Source organism: Calliphora vicina, chromosome 3, assembly GCF_958450345.1.
Source record: "Calliphora vicina chromosome 3, idCalVici1.1, whole genome shotgun sequence".
Classification (NCBI taxonomy): domain Eukaryota; kingdom Metazoa; phylum Arthropoda; class Insecta; order Diptera; family Calliphoridae; genus Calliphora; species Calliphora vicina.
This window is the reverse complement of record NC_088782.1, coordinates 21,247,761-21,268,134: the sequence shown is the minus strand read 5'-3', so window position 1 is coordinate 21,268,134 and position 20,374 is coordinate 21,247,761. Positions and strand designations below refer to the sequence as shown.

The 20,374-nt window shown below is 29.5% G+C and overlaps 3 protein-coding genes across 3 annotated transcripts; 2 read left to right on the top strand and 1 right to left on the bottom strand.

Moving 5' to 3' along the window:
- The first annotated feature begins 231 nt into the window (after nt 1-231).
- Nucleotides 232-805, top strand: LOC135954745 (uncharacterized). Its single transcript, XM_065504971.1, has 2 exons — nt 232-243; nt 316-805. The coding sequence occupies exons 1-2, from the start codon at nt 232-234 to the stop codon at nt 802-804; spliced, it is 501 nt and encodes a 166-aa protein (XP_065361043.1). The 3' UTR covers nt 805.
- Nucleotides 806-13,858: 13,053 nt separating this feature from the next.
- LOC135954747 (retinin-like) lies at nt 13,859-14,407 on the bottom strand. The gene is made up of 2 exons (XM_065504973.1): nt 14,340-14,407; nt 13,859-14,279 (listed from the first exon to the last, which is right to left on the bottom strand). Exons 1-2 carry the CDS (start codon nt 14,349-14,351, stop codon nt 13,941-13,943), a joined length of 351 nt encoding a protein of 116 aa, XP_065361045.1. The 5' UTR covers nt 14,352-14,407; the 3' UTR covers nt 13,859-13,940.
- Nucleotides 14,408-19,052: 4,645 nt separating this feature from the next.
- Nucleotides 19,053-19,588, top strand: LOC135954748 (retinin-like). The gene is made up of 2 exons (XM_065504974.1): nt 19,053-19,120; nt 19,190-19,588. Exons 1-2 carry the CDS (start codon nt 19,109-19,111, stop codon nt 19,508-19,510), a joined length of 333 nt encoding a protein of 110 aa, XP_065361046.1. The 5' UTR covers nt 19,053-19,108; the 3' UTR covers nt 19,511-19,588.
- Nucleotides 19,589-20,374: the final 786 nt, after the last annotated feature.

Here is a 20,374-nt window from a genome sequence, read left to right as displayed (position 1 = left end):
CTACATTTGTAATAATTTTATAATGTTGCCCTTAAAAGAAATACAATATGTTTGAACTCAAACCGGTTGCAGCATAAAAACACAAATAAGTATTTTGGTAATAAAACAGTTAAAGAAACCTCTAACAAAAAAAAAACGTATATAAAACATGCGGATAATTGTTATCATATCAACAGTTTCACTTTAAGCTTTTAAAGTAACATACCCTACAAACCTTTAACCAATAACAAAATGTTCAAATTTGTAAGTTTATCAAAATACTTTATATTAATTAAATTAATCCTTAAAAAATATATGTCTATCCCTTTTCTATAGATTGCTGTATTCGCTTTGGTTGCTGTAGCCTCAGCTGCTCCTGGTTTTATCACTGAATCTCATCACTCCTTTGTACAACCTGCTGTTTACACTAAAACTGCTGTAGTTGATACAAGTGCTTCATCGGCCATTACCCATCAAAGTTTCACCAATTTGGAGAAAAAAGTACCAGTTGTAAAAACTGCTGCTGCTCCTGTTGTAAAAACAGTGCACACTTATGAGGCTGCTCCTGTTCTTAAAACTCTGCATACTTATGAGTCTGGTCCTGTTTTGAAGACTGTTTCTTATGCCTCCGCTCCAGTTGTCAAAACTATTGCTGCCGCTCCTGTAGTCCATACTTATGCCTCAGCTCCAGTTGTAAAAACTGTTTCCTATGCCGCTCCTGTTGTCAAAACTGTTGCTACCCCAGTAGTTCATACTTATGCTTCAGCTCCTGTTTTGAAAACATTTGTTTCCTCACCCGTTACTTATGCCAAATTGCATCATTAAATTGTTTAATGATTCCTTTTAGAAAATGTGATATGAACTTTTAAATCGAAATAAATTAAACTACAGTTTTATTTTTCATTATAAAAATATTGTCTAACTTAAAAAAATAACACAAACCGAGATCGTGACATTTTTAATTAGATAAATACCATAGATAAATACACATAGATCGGAAACTCTCCTGTCAAAGACCTAACTCAGTTGTCAAAAACCTAAGTGGTGAGAATGTAAAAATGTGAAAACCAATACAACACTCGTATGTGTAATTTTTTTTAGTAAAATTCCTCTCTATATATATTTTCTCTATGGTTCTATAGTTGTGACAAAAAGTCGACTTTTCGAATTTTCGTTTTGTTTAAATTTTGAATGGATTTTTAGACTTTTTTCGAATTTTTCGTATTTTGTCGATCTTTCATCCTATTTGAATGAAACTGATTCATTGATGAGAAAAACGCATTATAGAAATTGGTTACAATTGAATTTAGAAATAAAGGAATCGTCATTTTTATAATTAGTCGACTTGGTTGTTCAAAATTTATCCGAATAAAAGTTCGATAATCGATTAATCGACTTATAAAGAGTCTTCTAATTGGGACTTCCGAATTTTGACAGTTGACTGTGACCATATTGTTGCAGCTACATCTGTCGAATTGTCTGTCATTTATTCATTTTGATTTTCCAAATCACCATGGATGGATATAACGTTCAACAACTTGATGAGCGTCCAATGCATTCCGAAAAAGTCACTATTTGATAGTTCTTTGAGAATACATATAGCCACGCGAGCGCCATAGATCGATGATTGCCAAGTTCTTTTACCTAATTGGATGATATTGTATGCCATAGTCATGGAGCATTGGACATTTCGGGTGCGGCGGACATTTGCACGATTTTATATTTGAATGGTATCTCACGCACTCTTTGTTTGATTTAAATTTCAAGATAGAAAGCGCTTAATGAAATAACCTTTAAAGAGTGAATCAAAGCAAACTTATACACATTATTCCAGTCGAAACTTATCCTTGGTCCAACAAATTTTTATTTTTTTTCATCACGTTTGCTGTGATCACATATTATCTTTTCGAAATGATAAATTTTCAACTGTTGTTTAGTTCTAAAGGGTCACCGAAAAAATAGTACGTGAAAAAATACAAAAAAATCCTTACTTCAAAATAAAAATTTTAAATATTTTTAGGTAAACAGATTTTTTTTCCAAAGTTGTTTTTTTAATTTTTTGGAAAAATTTTTTTTTTCGAAATGTTTTTAAATTTTTTTTTTTTTAAATTTAAAAATATTTTTTGTTTTTAATATTTAGCGAAAAACAACTTTTGGTGAAAAAAAAATTCGGGTTAAAAAATATTTTTTCGGATTTTGATCCATTTAGGTCCAACTTACTATATACGTCATTGCAAAGGTCTTTGAAATATCTATTATTAGATATCCATATTGTCTATATTAATGACTTAGTAATCCAGATATAGGTCAAAAAAAATCGAGGTTGTCGACCGATTTTCTCGATTTTAAATAGCAACCGAGCTGGAAGAATTCCGGAGATATTGATGTATGAATCGTGTATGTAAGTTATTTGGGGGATTCGAAAAGTTGATTTCAACAGACAGACGGACATGGCTGAATCGACACCCGCTATCTATAAGGATCCAGAATATATATATACTTTATTGGGTCGGAAAATTATATTGTGGAAATTACAAACCCTTCTCTCGAAGGTGAAGGGTATAAAAATGGGCATTGAGTGGTATTCAAACAACAACGTAAATTTTTTACCACGGGAGCCAAATCCACCCAACTGTCCAGAATTTCGGTTTGTGGAAAGGTATTGGGATCTTGTAAAAAAAGAATTAAAGAACACACACAAAGGAAACTATAAAATCTTTAATGGGAGAAGAAAAGAAATACCGAGTAATATGCAATACAATATTTGAATAAATTTAAGTAGTTTTGAGAATTTTGAACGTTTTAAGGTTTATTTAACTTAATACAAGTATACTAGGGTCCAAAACTTCTGAAATCATAACAGTAATGAAATAGAGAACATTCGCCAAAAAGTGGCCATATAATTGGTTTTTCTCGAAAATTTCAAAATTTAAATCGCAGGTATGGAAAAACTATAAGAGATATTTTCATAATTTTTTCACATTTTTATTCCCTATTATGTTCTCAATAAATCCCAATGAGATGATCCAAAACTTCTGAAATTTGTTTAACAAAATTTTTAAAAATTTGAAAATGGAATTTTGAAACTGCCGTTAAAAAAATTTTATTTTTTTGTTCATACCTAAGAATAGGTTAACGGTATCCTACGAAGATAAAAACTCATATACAAGTAAATATGTACATATTTTAAGTAAAAATTTGCTTTTATATTTTAATATTTATCAAAAATGTTAATTTTGTTCCTACATTTCTGGTTCTAGTTGCCTGAGACACGTTAATGGCCTGGCGAATTTTTAATAACTTTAACATTTTTTGACCAATTTCGGATTTTTATGTCTCATTAGAACGAAAATTACATACACATTTCTATTCTTTTAAATTAAATTGCAAAAGTAATTTTTTAATGGCAAAATTTTTACAAAAAACTGAAAAAAATGCATTTTTTCCCCTTGTAGATGCATCTCAAAACTTCAGAGGGCTTGCGGCACGTCTTAACCCCAACCGATTTACCTAAAATTTTGTCAGGATGATTTTTTTTACCAATGTTCACCAAACTAGGGGGTGAGAATGGTCAAAATCCAACTTTCGTTTATTAAGGGCCACCCTAAAGTATACGTTATTTCTGGTTTACTCTTTATATAGTTTCTTAATTGTTGTATAGTTACTAAATATTGTTTTATTCTATATAATTTACCAAAATTAATGCAAACAATTTTTCTTTTATTTTCAGAAAGGTAAGAGCGTGGATTCAGCATTATTCGAACTATATATTCTTAAGGTAAGCAGTAAATTAAAAGTTAATAATTATACCCTACACCACCATAGTGGGGAGGGTATTATGCGTTTGTAACGCCCAAAAATATTAGCCTAACACCCACCTTAAAGTATACCGACCGACTTAGAATCACTTTCTGAGTCGATTAAACGATGTCCGTCCGTCCGTCTGGTTGGCTGGCTGGCTGTCCATGTAAACCTTGTGCGCAGAGTACAGGTCGCAATTTTGAAGATATTTCGATCAAATTTGGTACATATTATTTTTTCGGCCCAAGGACCAAGCCTATTGAAACTGGCTGAAATCGGTCCATTATTTCACCTAGCCCCCATACAAATGTCCCTCCGAAATTGGACTTTATCGGTCATAAATGTTTAATTTATAAATGTATCTCCACAAATTGCGCTCCAAATAAGTTTTATATGTACAAAATTCATGTCACCAAATTTTGTTACGATTGGTCCATAATTAGTCATAGCTTCCATATAGACCCGCTTCCGAAAATCACTTTAACGTGCATAAATCGCTTAAAAATGTTGGTAAAAAAATAAAAATATAAATTATTGAAATTTTAAAAGAAAAATGTTTTTGCTCTTTTACTTAGTGTAGGGTATTATATGGTCGGGCTTGACCGACCATACTTTCTTACTTGTTTTCCTTATTTTTGCTTATAATTAAGTTAGCTTTAACATTAAAACGTTTATGATAAATTAAAATTTAAAGTGATTGAAAAAAAACTACTGAATATTGCAAAGAAAACCCAATAAACACTAAAGCCTTATAAATTCAAGCACTTGAATAATTTGTTGGAATTTGACTTGAATGCGAATAAAGGTGAAAAATTAAATATTTTTAAAAATTTTAGTTTCTTTTTGCTGGTGAATTCTATTGATATAAATTGAAATTCAACTATAATTCAATTGCTGGACTTGAATTCCAGCAAAACTGCTTATTGGGAAAAGTCTTTTAACATTAATATATTTCAATCGTTATAATTATTCTTTCTCAATACTAAGAACTAAGAAAACTTAATCAAAAGAAATATTTACTATTATATATTACGCAATTCATGCTGCTAAAATGTATGTTTGTCTATAATTTGGTAAATCTATAGAAAACATTGCATAACATTTCTTTATAAGAATTTATATCAAAGAACTAAATACTGCATACCATAAGAAATACCACAAGTTTCCTGGAACTAAACTTCATTTGTAATTAAACTATGTATTCTATGAAAAATATAATTAAATTTTTGCTAGTTTACTTAAATTGTAATGGTTAAAATATCATATGATACATAAATTATTAAATTATAGCAAAAGCAAAAGAATATTAGTTTTGTAAACAAAAAGTATTAGATTCCAGCTGGATTTCTTATGAAATATTTTGACAAAAAAGAATCTTGATATTTGACATCATGGTGTTTTAATAATTATATTTCAATACATTTATTGTCATAACAATTGAATTTGTCACACAATTACTTAGGTTGCTTTTTCTAATGATTGATCAATATTCTTTGTGAAAACAAGAAAAAGACAGGAAGTTGTTTGATAATTTCAAGTAAGATGAAGTAGTTTAATTATCATTATTATACTTTAATATAAAGCGGAAGTTATTGACTTTAGGGAATGGATAAACATGAATGTCACTGTATTTGGTATTTAAAAATAAAGTATAATTGATTTCGTTGACAAACAAATAATTCAGTTATTGTGTTAAATTAACTTCAAATTTATAATTTCGAAATAATGGATAATGAAACAAATCCATTTGTTTTACCAACTTCCGGTAAAAGTATTGCAGGAGGAGACTACTTGATGATGCTCTAGCTCATTGTTACCCAGCAGAAAATGGGTAATGTCTTGCAATTACTGAAAAACTTACTTTTCAAAGACTACTTCATTCCATCTGCATTACCTAGAAGTAGTTTAGTAATGACTGACATACAATTTGATATATAAGCAAATGACCTGCAGAAAATATCCTAAGAATATCATAGAGCGCCTTAGTATAGTTGACATAAAGGAGAATAAAAGGGCAGCAGGCGAAGATGGAATACCAACTGAAATTCTTTGGGTTGACTTCGAAACCATAGCTGAACTTCTACGACCACACCACACATCGCATCAGTCTGGGAGGAAAGGCTATCTCCAACTTGGAAGATTGGCATCATCGTCAAGTTATCGAAAAGTGGCGACTTAAAATATTGCAACAACTGGAGAGGAATTACTCTGCTTAACACCATATCCAACATACTAGCAGTCATAATACAGGGAAGGCTTCAAATTAAAATGGAGATGAACAGGCAGGTTTCCGGCAAAACAGGAGCTGCGTAGGCCAGGCCAACACTCTACGCATTATAACAAAACAATCCCTAGAATGGAGTACTCCCCTGTACCTACTGTTCGTAGATTTCAAGAAAGCCTTCGCTGCCATCAAACGTACTGCCATATGTAAAGCATTGAGAAGAAAAGGAGTACCTCAAAAAATAACTAGAATCATCAGAGCTGTGTACGAGGATGCACAACAATCAGTTCTTCACAACGGGAATATATGTAAGTCAACCATTTCACACAAACGCTAGAGTAAAACAAGGATGCCGTCTATCACCCGTGCTATTCACGGAATGGATGGCATTATGAGCAAAGTCTGTTCAGAGAAAAGAGGAATAGCAGAGGAATATGCGGATGATATTTGTCTACTCTCGCACAAGATCTCCAAAATGCTAGCAAAAGTAGAAGATTTGGAATGATAAGCACGCAATGTTGGACTTTAAATATATATCAAGAGAACTAAAGCTATCAATGGCGGCGCTGAATCACAAGTAAATAACAGGCTCAATAAAGCGAGAGCGCCATTCCGACCACTACAACCAGCATGGAGAAACTCACAAATATCCAGATGAAACAAAGCTTAGAATATTCAACGGAAGTGTTAAGTCTACTCTGTTGTTAGGAATTATCTTGGTTAGTATCGAACACCATCTCGCAAAAACTACAGGAATTCATCAACAAGTGCCGCAGAATCATATGCAGAATCTGAATATGATTCTGATATGACGGATCTCTGGAACCTAACCAACGAGGAACACGAATAAAACGTAGGAATTGGAGGTGGATCGGCCATTCTATCAGAAAGAATCCTGACAGCATAACAAGGATGGCGCTAGAATGGAACCCTCAAGGCTCAAGAAGCCGTAGTCGGCTAAAGAATACATAGAGACGTACGATACTCCAAGAACTATGGCAGTGCAATCATACATGGGAACACAACTGCAACAAATCGTGTAAGATGTGGATGCTTTGTGGAAGCCATATGCTCCCAAGAGGGGTAATGGAGAAAAACTTAATAAACACACGCATCAAAAGTTGCAACATGTAATAAGATGTTTTGCGTGTAACTTTTTATAGGGACGAGATAATTTTTATAAAGTTGGTTTTATTTTCTTTAGAATTTTATTTTTTGTAGACCTTCTCAAGGACTATCTATATTTTAAACTTCAGCTTATTTGGCTCACAAATGGCTTTTTGGTGATTTTTTAAAAAATGTGAGACTTTAAGGGGCCACCCACTGATCCCTATTCCGCCTACGAAGCTGAACAACTGTAAATCAACTCGATAACACCTCAGCCGAGTAAATAATACAGCAAAACAAAGTGTGAACTTGATCATACTATTTTTACAAAAATATTTGTTTTAGCATCAAAAATAGAAAATAACGAACATTTTTAAGGTACAAAGTGATCTTCGTTCAGATTGCATTAATGTGTTCACAAGTGTTGTTCAGCTTAGTTATTTAGTTATTCTAAAAAAAAGTGAAAACAATTTCTTCTTATATTATTTTCCAAAAAAGTACACAAAATAGCCATTTCTTGGAAAAAAAATTAAACAAAATTTGTTTGTTGGACTCTTAGCTATATTATTGCCATATATAGTTAGGCGGCATCACCAAGTCTGAATTAGCTGTTGGCCATAAACTGATGACATCTTTTTTTTAAGTCCTACTGATTTTCAGAATTTTTGGAGGCCCATAAAAAAAATTGGCCACCAAACTCGCTAAACTGACTATAGGGTTTTACTATCCTTTGATAGTAGAGTGGAACATATACTGTCATGACCGTGTGTTTTTCCAAAAGTCTTCATTTGTTGTATAGTGTTAATTTAAACCCATATTTTGGGTAAAAAAAAGTTTTTGCTGAGAAATGTTTAAGAAGAATTCACAACGAAGTGGAATTTGACAGCTAAAAGGAAGAATGTCACATGCGAAATCAATATACCAATGATCTGTTATACTTTTGCATAATATTACTTATTCTAATTCAATATTTAATGATCTCTAATGCAAATTGAATTATCTTGTTAATTCATTTGTTACTGGCTACATAATAAAACTCCTTCAATTAAGCAAATCAATATACATTTATATATAATTCATACATTCATTTTGGTTTGGCATTTCCTAAGAGCTCTTATTATCACCCTCATTATTTATGAGCACTCAAGTGGCACTTGTTGCAAAGATGCCAACAAAAAACAAAAATAAAAAAGGAAAAACCGAACCTGACGTTGGTTTGCCACAACCAAGACCAGAGACATCAACATTTACCTCAACAGCTGTTGGCTTCCACAAAAACCAGAGTAGTTTAGTCGCTCCACTGTTAACGCTACAAAGTGCTGCATGATGTGGTTGTTGAATGTAATACAAACTCGAATTCAGGCATAATGATGTGGAGAGTTTCATATTTAAAAGGAAACATGTTAAGGTTAATTTTTATAACCTTCACATTCGTGAGAAGGATATATAAGTTATCATTCCATTTGTAATTTGCACAATGTAATTTTCCGACCCTACAAAGAATATATATTCGGGATCCTTATAGATAGCGGAGTCGATTAAGCCATGTCCGTCTGTCTGTCTGTTGAAATCAACTTTCCGAAGCCCCCAAATAACTTACATACACGATTCATACATCAATATCTCCGGAATTCTTCCGACTCGGTTAAAATCGAGAAAATCGGTCCACAAATGGCTAAGATATAAGGAAAAAACCAGGACAACCTCGATTTTTGACCCATATCTGGATTACTAAATCATCAATATAGACAATATGGATATCTAATGATAGATATTTCAAAGGCCTTTGCAACGACGTATATACGACCATAGTAAGTTGGACCTACAATGGGCCAAAATCGGAAAAAATATTTTTTAACTCGAATTTTTTTTTCACAAAAAAAAAAAACAAAACAAGTAAGAAAGTATGGTCGGTCAAGCACGACCATATAATACCCTACACTAAGTAAAAGAGCAAAAACATTTTTCTTTTAAAATTTCAATAACTTATATTTTTGAGTATTTTTCGGAAGTGGGCCTTATATAGGTGCTATGACCAATTATGGACCGATCACAATGCAATTAGGTCGTGTGATCTATATCTCTATGAAAGTTTAGTATGTTGAATTTTGTGAGTATACCAACATTTTTAAGCGATTTGTGCACGTTAAAGTGATTTTCGGAAGCGGGTCTATATGGGAGCTATGACTAATTATGGACCGATCGTAACAAAATTTGGTGACATGAATTTTATATATATAAAACTTATTTGGAGCGCAATTTGTGGAGATACATTTATAAATTAAACATTTATGACCGATAAAGTCCAATTTCGGAAGGACATTTGTATGGGGGCTAGGTGAAATAATGGACCGATTTCAGCCAGTTTCAATAGGCTTCGTCCTTGGACCGAAAAAATAATATGTACCAAATTTGATCGAAATATCTTCAAAATTGCGACCTGTACTCTGCGCACAAGGTTTACATGGACAGCCAGCCAGCAAGCCGACCAGACGGACAGACGGACGGACATCGTTTAATCGACTCAGAAAGTGATTCTAAGTCGATCGGTATACTTTAAGGTGGGTGTTAGACCAATATTTTTGGGCGTTACAAACATCTGCATAAATTATGGCTCTCAAATTGGTTTAAAATGGTGCTAAAGACATCAATTGCTTCAAAAGGATCCATAATTACCCTTTACAGTTTTAATTTTGTAATAAACTCCCTCCATATGGAATATCCCCCATACATACAAATCGTGGTGTAAAATAAAGTAAAGTATGACTGTTATTATTTTGTTTTCTTGTTGTTCGAGCAGCATAATTGATTTGTTTAAATTGAGCATAAAAGTGGTTAAATGAATCAAAAGCCAAAGACAAACGGAAAAAATGCCCATAAAAAAATCTTAATAAAATTTACATAAAAAACTTTATAATCAAAGATACATCAACTTCATCATCACAGATACACACAATCCATACGCACTTCATACTATTCAATCATTATTTACAATTTACAATCTACAAAATGCATCTTTTTTTTATTTTAAGAGACGATAAAAAGCTCAGCCTTTTTTTATTCATGGGGAATTACATATCTTTTTTTATTTTTAATTATATTTTTATGATTGTGGGTTAAGTACATGAGTTACGTTGAATATAAAACTTTTTACCTTGACATTAGGGCCACACATTCTGGTTGTTATTATTTTTTTTTAATGTAAATTGTAATTGTTATGTTGTTTTTTTTATTATTTTGGCTGGTCTCAATGTTTTTCCAATCTGTCTTGAATTTAGTTATTCAATAATTTTTGAAATTGTTATTGTTTGTTACAATTTTAAAGAACATTTTTTTTTAATTTTTTTAAGGTTTTGATTGTTGGTTGGTTTGAAGAGTGCTGCTGGTTCATTTGTATAAAATCCTTGAACTTTTGGTTTATTTATTTTTTATAAAGTTTGTGTCATTACATGAGATTGTAAAGAATTATTTACATGTGTCTGCTAAATCAGGGCCATTTTAATTGAATTTAGGTTTTACAGGGTTAAATATATTTTATTTATTTTTTTAGTTTGTTTTTAATGTGTCAAATTGTTATTAATTTGTGTTGTATATTTTGCTACAGTAATTAATTTTTAATAATGCAATCAATGTCATTATAAGAATAAGACTGCAAATAAATGAAAACAATATTATTCATTTAGGATGAAATTTATTTGCATTAGTAATTGATATAATTAACTAAAATATTTTAATTTTTTTATTGAGAATTAATTCTGGATTTAGTAAAGAATTATTTATATGTATGTATATCAGATTATATGCCAGCCAATACCAAACTACTTATAAGTAATGCTGATGGTACGAAGTGGTCTGCGAAAAGTAAGTTGATCAGTAATTGCAAGTAATTACCAAATTTTTGCTGGTATAGGCTACCCACTAGGGTGGCCCTTAATAAACGAAAGTTGGATTTTGGCCATTCTCATCCCCCAGTTTGATGAACATTAGTAAAAAAATCATCCTGAAAAAATTTTAGGTAAATCGGTTGGGGTTAAGACGTGCCGCAAGCCCTCTGAAGTTTTGAGATGCATTTACAAGGGGAAAAAATGCATTTTTTTCAGTTTTTGTAAAAATTTTGCCATTAAAAAATTACTTTTGTAATTTAATTTAAAAGAATCGAAATGTGTACGTAATTGTCGTTCTAATGAGACATAAAAAACAGAAATCGGTCAAAAAATGTTAAAGTTATTAAAAATTCGCCAGGCCATTAACGTGTCTCAGGCCACTAGAACATGAAATGTAGGAACAAAATTAACATATTTTGATAAATATTAAAATAAAAGCAGATTTTTACTTAAAATATGTACATATTTACTTGTATATGAGTTTTTGTCTTCGTATGATACCGTTAACCTATTCTTAGGTAAGAACAAAAAAATTAAATTTTTTTAACGGCAGTTTCAAAACTCCATTTTCAAATTTTTAAAAATTTTGTTAAACAAATTTCAGAATTTTTTGATCATCTCATTGGGATTTATTAAGAATATAATAGGGAATAAAAATGTGAAAAAACTATGAAAATATCTCTTATAGTTTTTCCGTACCTGCGATTTAAATTTTGAAATTTTCGAGAAAAACCAATTATTTGGCAATTTTTAGGTCAATGAGCTCTATTTTCTTACTCTTATGAATTTTAAGCAAAACTTAATTAAAATATTATAGTCCAGATAATTCTAAATATACTCTGAAACTTTTACTAAAATCGGAAAACGTTAACCCTTAAATCGTGAAGGTCAAAAGTCAAATTTTTCAATATTTGGAATTTCTCTTGGAAAGATTTCGAAATGTTGTATATTTTTGGGCCGATTTTGATGAAATTTAACAAAAATAAAATTTTTAAATATTTTAAGGTAAACTAAATTTAATTATTTTTCCAGTTGTTTTTTCGAAATTGTTTTTTTATTTTTTAAAAAATATTTTTTTTAAATTTTTTAAAATATTTTTTTTAATTTTTTTTAAATTTAGTTTTTTTTTAATATTTAGTGAAAAAAAATTAGGGTTAAAAAATATTTTTTCCGATTTTGACCCATTATAGGTCCAATTTACTATGATCTTATATACGTCGTTGCACAGGTCTTTGAAATATCTATCATTAGATATCCATATTGTCTATATTAATGATTTAGTAATCCAGATATGGGTAAAAAATAGGTCAAAAATGGAGGTTGTCCTGGTTTTTTCCTTATAACTCAGCCATTTGTGGACCGATTTTCGATTGATGTATGAATCATGGATGTAAGTTATTTGGGGGCTTCGGAAAGTTGATTTCAACACACAGACGGACATGGCTATATAGACTCCGCTATCCATAACTTTGTGGGGTCGCAAATGAAAAATGTAGAAATTACAAACGGAATGACAAACTTATATATATCCTTGCCACCCATGGTAAAGGGTATACTAAAAGCTAAAAAATATAAAAAATCTCCCATTTTAAGTCATACTCCCAATATATCAATTAATAGCGTGATGAAATCGGATCTAAATCATTCTACAAACTTTAGTGAGGATACCCTTATATCAGAAAAATAATTTATTATCAATTAGTAATTTATAGCTAACTTAAACATATTTTGGTTACCGCAATCATATAAAGAATTACAGTGACCATAATATTGTTAAAAATCTTTTAAATATTTTCCAATGATTATGGTAGATACTTATGTACAACTATATTTATTCTCTGGGTGTAGGGCGACAATTCTGATCATAGAAACGAGAGCTAACACGTCCAGGATATTTATCATGCATTAAACGAATTGTTTCTCGGTATGTATGGCACGTGGCATCATCTTGTTGAAACCTTGTGGTCCACAACAATATTTAGAAAGAAAGAACTCTGTTATCATTTCGCGATATCGAGTAACATTTACTGATTGACTGGCCTAAATTCTTTAAGAAGCATATTTAGATTTAGATTTTATTAAATTTTAAATTTTTTTGGATTTCATGATTGAAATTAAAAAAATTGTATTTTTTATAATTTAAATTATTTCTAGAATATCGGTAACGGTATTTACGATCATATCGGTAACGATATCATAGCGGTAACGGTAATTCCAGTTATTTCGGTAACGGTAGCTTAGAGGCAATATTAGTAGAGTATAGTTAACGGTTTGGAACTTTAGAACCCTTTATTAGCGGTATCCCGATCCATATATTTCTTTGTATAACGAGCCACAGAGAAATATACATAGAGTGGACACTCAAAGACCTAACTCAGTTGTCAAAAACCTAAGTTTATAAAAAAAACTATGTGAAAACAAAAACAACAGTCATATGTGTGATTATTTTGAGTATATTTTTTGTTTGAGTGTTTTTTTTTATCTAGTTTCCGCTCAATGTAAAAAGAACATTTCGTGTAATATTTTCAGTTAAAATTTATGAAAGTTTTCATCAGGATCCTTAAATCAATAATTTATTTTCCTTCCCAGCTTGTTGTTTTGATTTCAGCTTGACATTTTTACAGAAGTTCATTGTTGATAAGGTTCAATTTATAAAAAAAGCAAATACACTGTGCCGAATCTTCTTCACCAAAGTGTACTTTAAGATAAATATTAAAAACAATCTATTATTAGCCAGTAATATGTATGTAGTAGTCTATTAAAACTATATTAATTAAGGACATGTCATTACCATGTCCTTTGCTGGCTGGTTTTTAAATAAATCTTCAGGATGATGTTAATAAATTTAGAATTATGTAGAAACTTTAGATTCAATTTACACATTTATTTAACAAAAATCATTATCATTTTAACATACAATCAACTAAATCTTGCCTAATAAATATTTAATGATGATGATGATGTACAGACACTACAGGAGAACTGTGAACCAATGGCACAGAGTGTACAACGGGAGCTGCATGATAGGTATGGACAGGTTGAACGGTCTTGACGACCAATGGGGCTGCATGAATGGTGGTCTTAACAACAGGAGCCAAAACGGGATGAACAATTGAGGTTTTGCCATGGACTTGGGTAATGCTTTGATGAGACACAGCCGAGGGTGAAGAATGAACAACATGGCCGACTTTAGCCAAGGTGGGTTCGTGGACAACATGATGAGTTGTGGCCACTAGACCGGCACTGGCAGCAGAGATTAAGCACAAGGTGGCGAAAATGGCAGTCTAGAGGGAAAGGAAAGAAAGTTAATATGACAATATAATAATTGTTTTTTCTTTACTTACAAATTTAAACATTTTTGTTAAGTTTGTTTTGGAAGTTTTCAATATTAAATTGAGCGGTTAACTGATGCTAATCACTTGTTGAATTGGAGTTTTTATATGATTTTGTAAAGTCGCAAACCTTTAATTATGATCACTATTATTTAAGCTTGAGGAAGAATTGCTTTGGCTGTGTGGATTACTTGCAGCACAGTAGCACCTGAAATGTCGTTAACCTTCATTTTTTTTGTTTATTTCTACTTTGAAAATTAAGCTTCTCTCAACTCACACTTGTGACCCATTAAAGTTGTGTGCATGATAAAGATTTATTGTTATGTTGCTGCTGCTGATATTTAATTTAATTCAATTACATTTTTAGGTTTTTGTTTGTATTATTGGTATAGTGATCGATATGTGTAGAGTTTAAAAATCTCTTTACTCTATCTGAGTTCGCATTCGAATTGAATGTTTCCAAAAATTGGATTTCATGCCCTGAACTGGTTGCAATGTAAATTTTATGTTCGAAAATTCGAAGTTATGTTCGAAAAATTTTTGATGCTGTTAAACTAATCTTTAGATCATGCACGAAGCTGATGACGATGGAATATTATGTTCGAAAATTCGATAATTCGAACTTATGTTCGAAAATTTTTGAAAGCTATTGAAATAATATTGAAATCATGAGGATTATGTTCGAAAATTCAATATTAAATTCGAAAATTCGAACTTATATTCGAAAATTTTTGAAAACTATGTAAATAATATTGAAATCATGAGGATTCTTAAAAAAAACAACTTTAGTTTTATTTGTGGCCAGTTTCTTACATTTTCCAATTTCGAAGTTAAAAATTTTGAAAAAAAAAAATTTAAACTTTCATGAATTTTAAAGAATTTTCAGAATATTAGTTTTTTTAAATACGAAATATTGTCAAAATTATAAATAAATCAATAACAAAGAAACATTTTTAAAACAATTCGAAGTTATGTTCGACAAATTTTTATTGGTGTCAAAATAATCTGTAGATCAAGCAGGAAGTGGATGAAATTCAAATATTATTTTCGAAAATTCGATATTAAATTCGAAAATTCGAACTTATGTTCGAAAATTTTTGAAAGCTATTGAAATAATATTGAAATCATGAGGATTATGTTCGAAAATTCAATATTACGAAAATTTTTGAAATAATATTGAAATTATGAGGATTCTTAAAAAAACAACTTTAGTTTTATTTGTGGCCAATTTCTTACATTTTCCAATTTCGAAGTTAAAAATTTGGAAAAAAAAATTTTAAATTTTCATGAATTTTAAAAAATTTTCAGAACATTAGTTTTTTAAATACGAAATATTGTCAAAACTAGAAATAAATCAATAACAAAGAAACATTTTTAAAACAATTCGAAGTTATGTTCAAAAAAATGGTGTTAAAATAATCAGTAGATCAAGCTGATGACAATGGAATATTATTTTTGACAATTCGATATTAAATTCGAAAATTGTTGAAAGCTGTTGAAATCATGAAGATTATGTTCGATATTAAATTCGAAAATTCGAACTTATATTCGAAAATTTTTTAAAGCTATTGAAATAATATTGAAATTATGAGGATTCTTAAAAAAACAACTTTAGTTTTATTTGTGGCCAATTTCTTACATTTTCCAATTTCGAAGTTAAAAATTTTAAAAAAAAAATTTTAAATTTCATGAATTTTAAAGAATTTTCAGAATATTAGTTTTTTTAAATACGAAATATTGTCAAAAGTATAAATAAATCAATAAAAAAGAAAAATTTTTAAAATAATTCGAAGTTATGTTCGAAATTTTGTTATTGGTGTTAAAATAATCAGTAGAAGCTGTACGAAGCTGATGACAATGAAATATTATTTTCGAAAATTCGATATTAAATTCGAAAACTCGAACCTATGTTCGAAAATTTTTGAAAGCTATTGAAATAATATAGAAATCATGAGGATTATGTTCGAAAATTCAATATTAAATTCGAAAATTCGAACTTATGTTCGAAAATTATTGAAATAATATTGAAATCATAAGGATTCTTAAAAAAACAATTTTAGTTTTATTTGTGGCCAATTTCTTACATTTTCCAATTTCGAAGTTAAAAATTTTGAAAAAAAAATTTAAACTTTTATGAATTTTAAAGAATTTTCAGAATATTAGTTTTTTTAAATACGAAATATTGTCAAAAGTATAAAAAATCAATAAAAAAGAAACATTTTTAAAATAATTCGAAGTTATGTTCGAAATTTGTTTATTGGTGTTAAAATAATCAGTAGATCATGCATGAAGCTGATGACAATGAAATATTATTTTCGAAAATTCGATATTAAATTCGAAAATTCGAAGTTATGTTCGAAAATTTTTGAAAGCTATTGAAATAATATTGAAATCATGGGATTATGTTCGAAAATTCAATATTAAATTCGAAAATTCGAACTTATATTCGAAAATTTTTGAAATAATATTGAAATTATGAGGATTCTTAAAAAAACAATTTTACTTTTATTTGTGGCCAATTTCTTACATTTTCCAATTTCGAAGTTAAAAATTTTAAAAAAAAAAAATTAAAAACTTTCAAGAATTTTAAAGAATTTTCAGAATATTAGTTTTTTTAAATACGAAATATTGTCAAAAGTATAAATAAATCAATAACAAAGAAACATTTTTTAAAAAATTCGAAGTTATGTTCGACAAATTTTTATTGGTGTTAGAATAATCTGTAGATCAAGCACGAAGCTGATGACATTGAAATATTATTTTCGAAAATTCAATACTAAATTCGAAAATTCGAAGTTATGTTCGAAAATTTTTGAATGCTGTTAAAATAATATTGAAATCATGAGGATTATGTTCGAAAATTCAATATTAAATTCGAAAATTCGAACTTATACTCGAAAATTTTTGAAAATTATTGAAATTATATTAAAATCATGAGGATTCTTAAAAAAACAATTTTAGTTTTATTTGTGGCCAATTTCTTACATTTCCCAATTTCGAAGTTAAAAATTTGAAAAAAAATTTGCAACACATTAGTTTTTTTAAATACGAAATATTGTCAAAAGTAGAAATAAATCAATAACAAAGAAAAATTTTTATTGGTGTTAAAATAATCAGTAGATCATGTACGAAATCATGAGGATTCTTAAAAAAAACAACTTTAGTTTTATTTGTGGCCAATTTCTTACATTTTCCTATTTCGAAGTTAAAAATTTTAAAAAAAAAAATTTTAATTTTCATGAATTTTCAGAATATTAGTTTTTTTAAATACGAAATATTGTCAAAAGTAGAAATAAATAAATTTACGAACTTATGTTCGAAAATTTTTGAAAGCTTTTGAAATAATATTGAAATCATGAGGATTCTTAAAAAAAAACAACTTTAGTTTTATTTGTGGTCAATTTCTTACATTTTCCAATTTCGAAGTTAAAAATTTTGAAAAAAAATTAAAAACTTTCAAGAATTTTAAAGAATTTTCAGAATATTAGTTTTTTTAAATACGAAATATTGTCAAAAGTAGAAATAAATCAATAACAAAAAACATTTTTAAAACAGTTCGAAACATTTTATTGCTGTTAAAATAATCTGTATATCAAACAAGAAGCTGATGACAATGAAATATTAATTTCGAAAATTCGATATTAAATTCGAAAATTCGATATTAAATTCGAAAATTCGAATTTGAAATTATGAGGATTCTTAAAAAAACAACTTTAGTTTTATTTGTGGCCAATTTCTTACATTTTCCAATTTCGAAGTTAAAAATTTTGAAAAAAAAAAATTTTAATTTTTATGAATTTTCAGAATATTAGTTTTTTTAAATACGAAATATTGTCAAAAGTAGAAATAAATCAATAACAAAGAAACATTTTTAAAACAATTCGAAGTTATGTTCGAAAAATGTTTATTGGTGTTAAAATAATCTGTTGATCATCATGCACGAAGCTGATGACGATGGAATATTATGTTCGAAAATTCGATATTAAATTCGAAAACTCGAACTTATGTTCGAAAATTTTGGAATGCTGTTAAAATAAACTTGAAAACACTAGGATTCCTAAAAAAACAATTTTACTTTTATTTGTGGCCAATTTCTTACATTTTCTAATTTCGAAAATTTTGAAAAAAAAAAAATAAAAATGTTCATGAATTTTCAGAATATTAGTTTTTTTAAATACGAAATATTTAAGGTGCTGTAAAAAGAACAAATAAATTAATAATAAAGAAAAGTTTTTAAGACAAGTTTTTATTAAAATGTTCTAAAAAGAAGGAACTAAACTTCAAACTATTTATTTTTATTATTATTAATATTATATGATATAGAAGTATGTCGCGACAAGCCCAACTTTTCCATACTATTTCATTTGCTATAGGGTACTTCCTATTTGATATTGATCATATTTTTTGTGCCCTATTACAGATTTATTATTATCTTTACATACTTATGCTGCCCTTTTTTATATTTAATCCAACACGCAAATGATGTATGAATATTTACAGCATATTTACAAGATTTTTTTTATTGATCGATTTGATTGTTTGAATTACACTCAAGGTAGGCAAGACTTAACTGATAAGAGATGTGGGAGATGGAAAACATGAAATGAAATGGAAACATGAAACGGCATGAAATGCACTCAATTGAAGTTGTAGCCATTCGAAACATAACATGTTGTAATCGTATAAAAGCAGTAAACATTTAAGGGTTTTACATCAGTTACATCAGCTAAAGCAAACAATTAACAAAACAATTTTAAGAAATTCTTAAACATAAAATCAAAATGTTCAAATTTGTAAGTAATTTTAAATAAAACCATAACTACTTCCTATTTAATAAAAATATTTAAAAAAAATCCATTTAGGCTGCCATTTTCGCCACCTTGTGCTTGATTTCTGCTGCCAGTGCCGGTCTAGTGGCCACTCATCATGTGGTGCATGAGCCCGCCTTGGCCAAAGTCGGTCATGTTGTTCATTCTGCACCATCGTCTGTGTCTCACCAGAGCATTACCCAGGTTCACAGTCAAACTTCTGTGGTAGAACCTCTCTTGGCGCCTGTGGTTAAGACCACCATACACAGTGCTCCTGTCTTACACGCACCTGTTGTCCACACTTACCATGCTGCCCCAGTTGTACACTCAGTTCCTGTGTTGCACTCATCACCTTTGGTAACAGTACACCATTAAATGGGTTAAAGTTTATTGTTGTTATTTCTCTTTACTTATTTTGTTTTTAATTTTAAATAAATTTCAATGCTAACAAAATATACATTTGTAATTATTTTTCTATTTCACTCCAAGTTTGTATAAAAACTCAAAATACTAAATTGTTTAATTTATTACCTACACAGAGAAAACAGATTCGCGGTAGCAATCGAATGATTCCAATAGCCAATCGAATGATTCTGGCTTAGTGAACGAATTTTACAGCTACGGAAACAACTTTTTAGAAGAGGTAACAAAAGTTTAGTTGCTTCAACCGATATTCTTCTATATCAACTGACTTTCGGTTGATAGAACCGAAAAAATCAATCTGTTTTCTCTGTGTATTTTAAAAGTTGTATGTCATCTGATTTTACAATAGTAAACACACAAACACGAGTGTGATAAACTTTAAACTCCAGGAATCTTCATTGGAATAAACACATTTTCCAATTGTCGAAAGAAGCATTAAAGGCATTGGTTTCTTAAAACGATGCAACAAATTCACAGCATTGGGTGCATGACTTAAAAATGCGGGATTTACAATAGAATTTTTTGAACGCAGTTTTAGTTTTTAATAACTTATATGTCATTTTTAAAGGGTATATATCTGTCATTTATTCTCACTTAGTTATTGAACATTATAGAGAAAACAGCAAAGTTGTAGAAATGTAGAATTTTGTGCCAACAAAACGTCATATGCGGGAAGTTTTGCTTTACTTCTTTAATTTGAAACACACCGATTGCTGACCAAATTATGTACCATAGGAATTGAAGCCTTAAAAGACGAGTTCGCATGTCTGAAATGGTGTTTCAACGCTATAAAAGAAAATCATTTTTACACCGAAT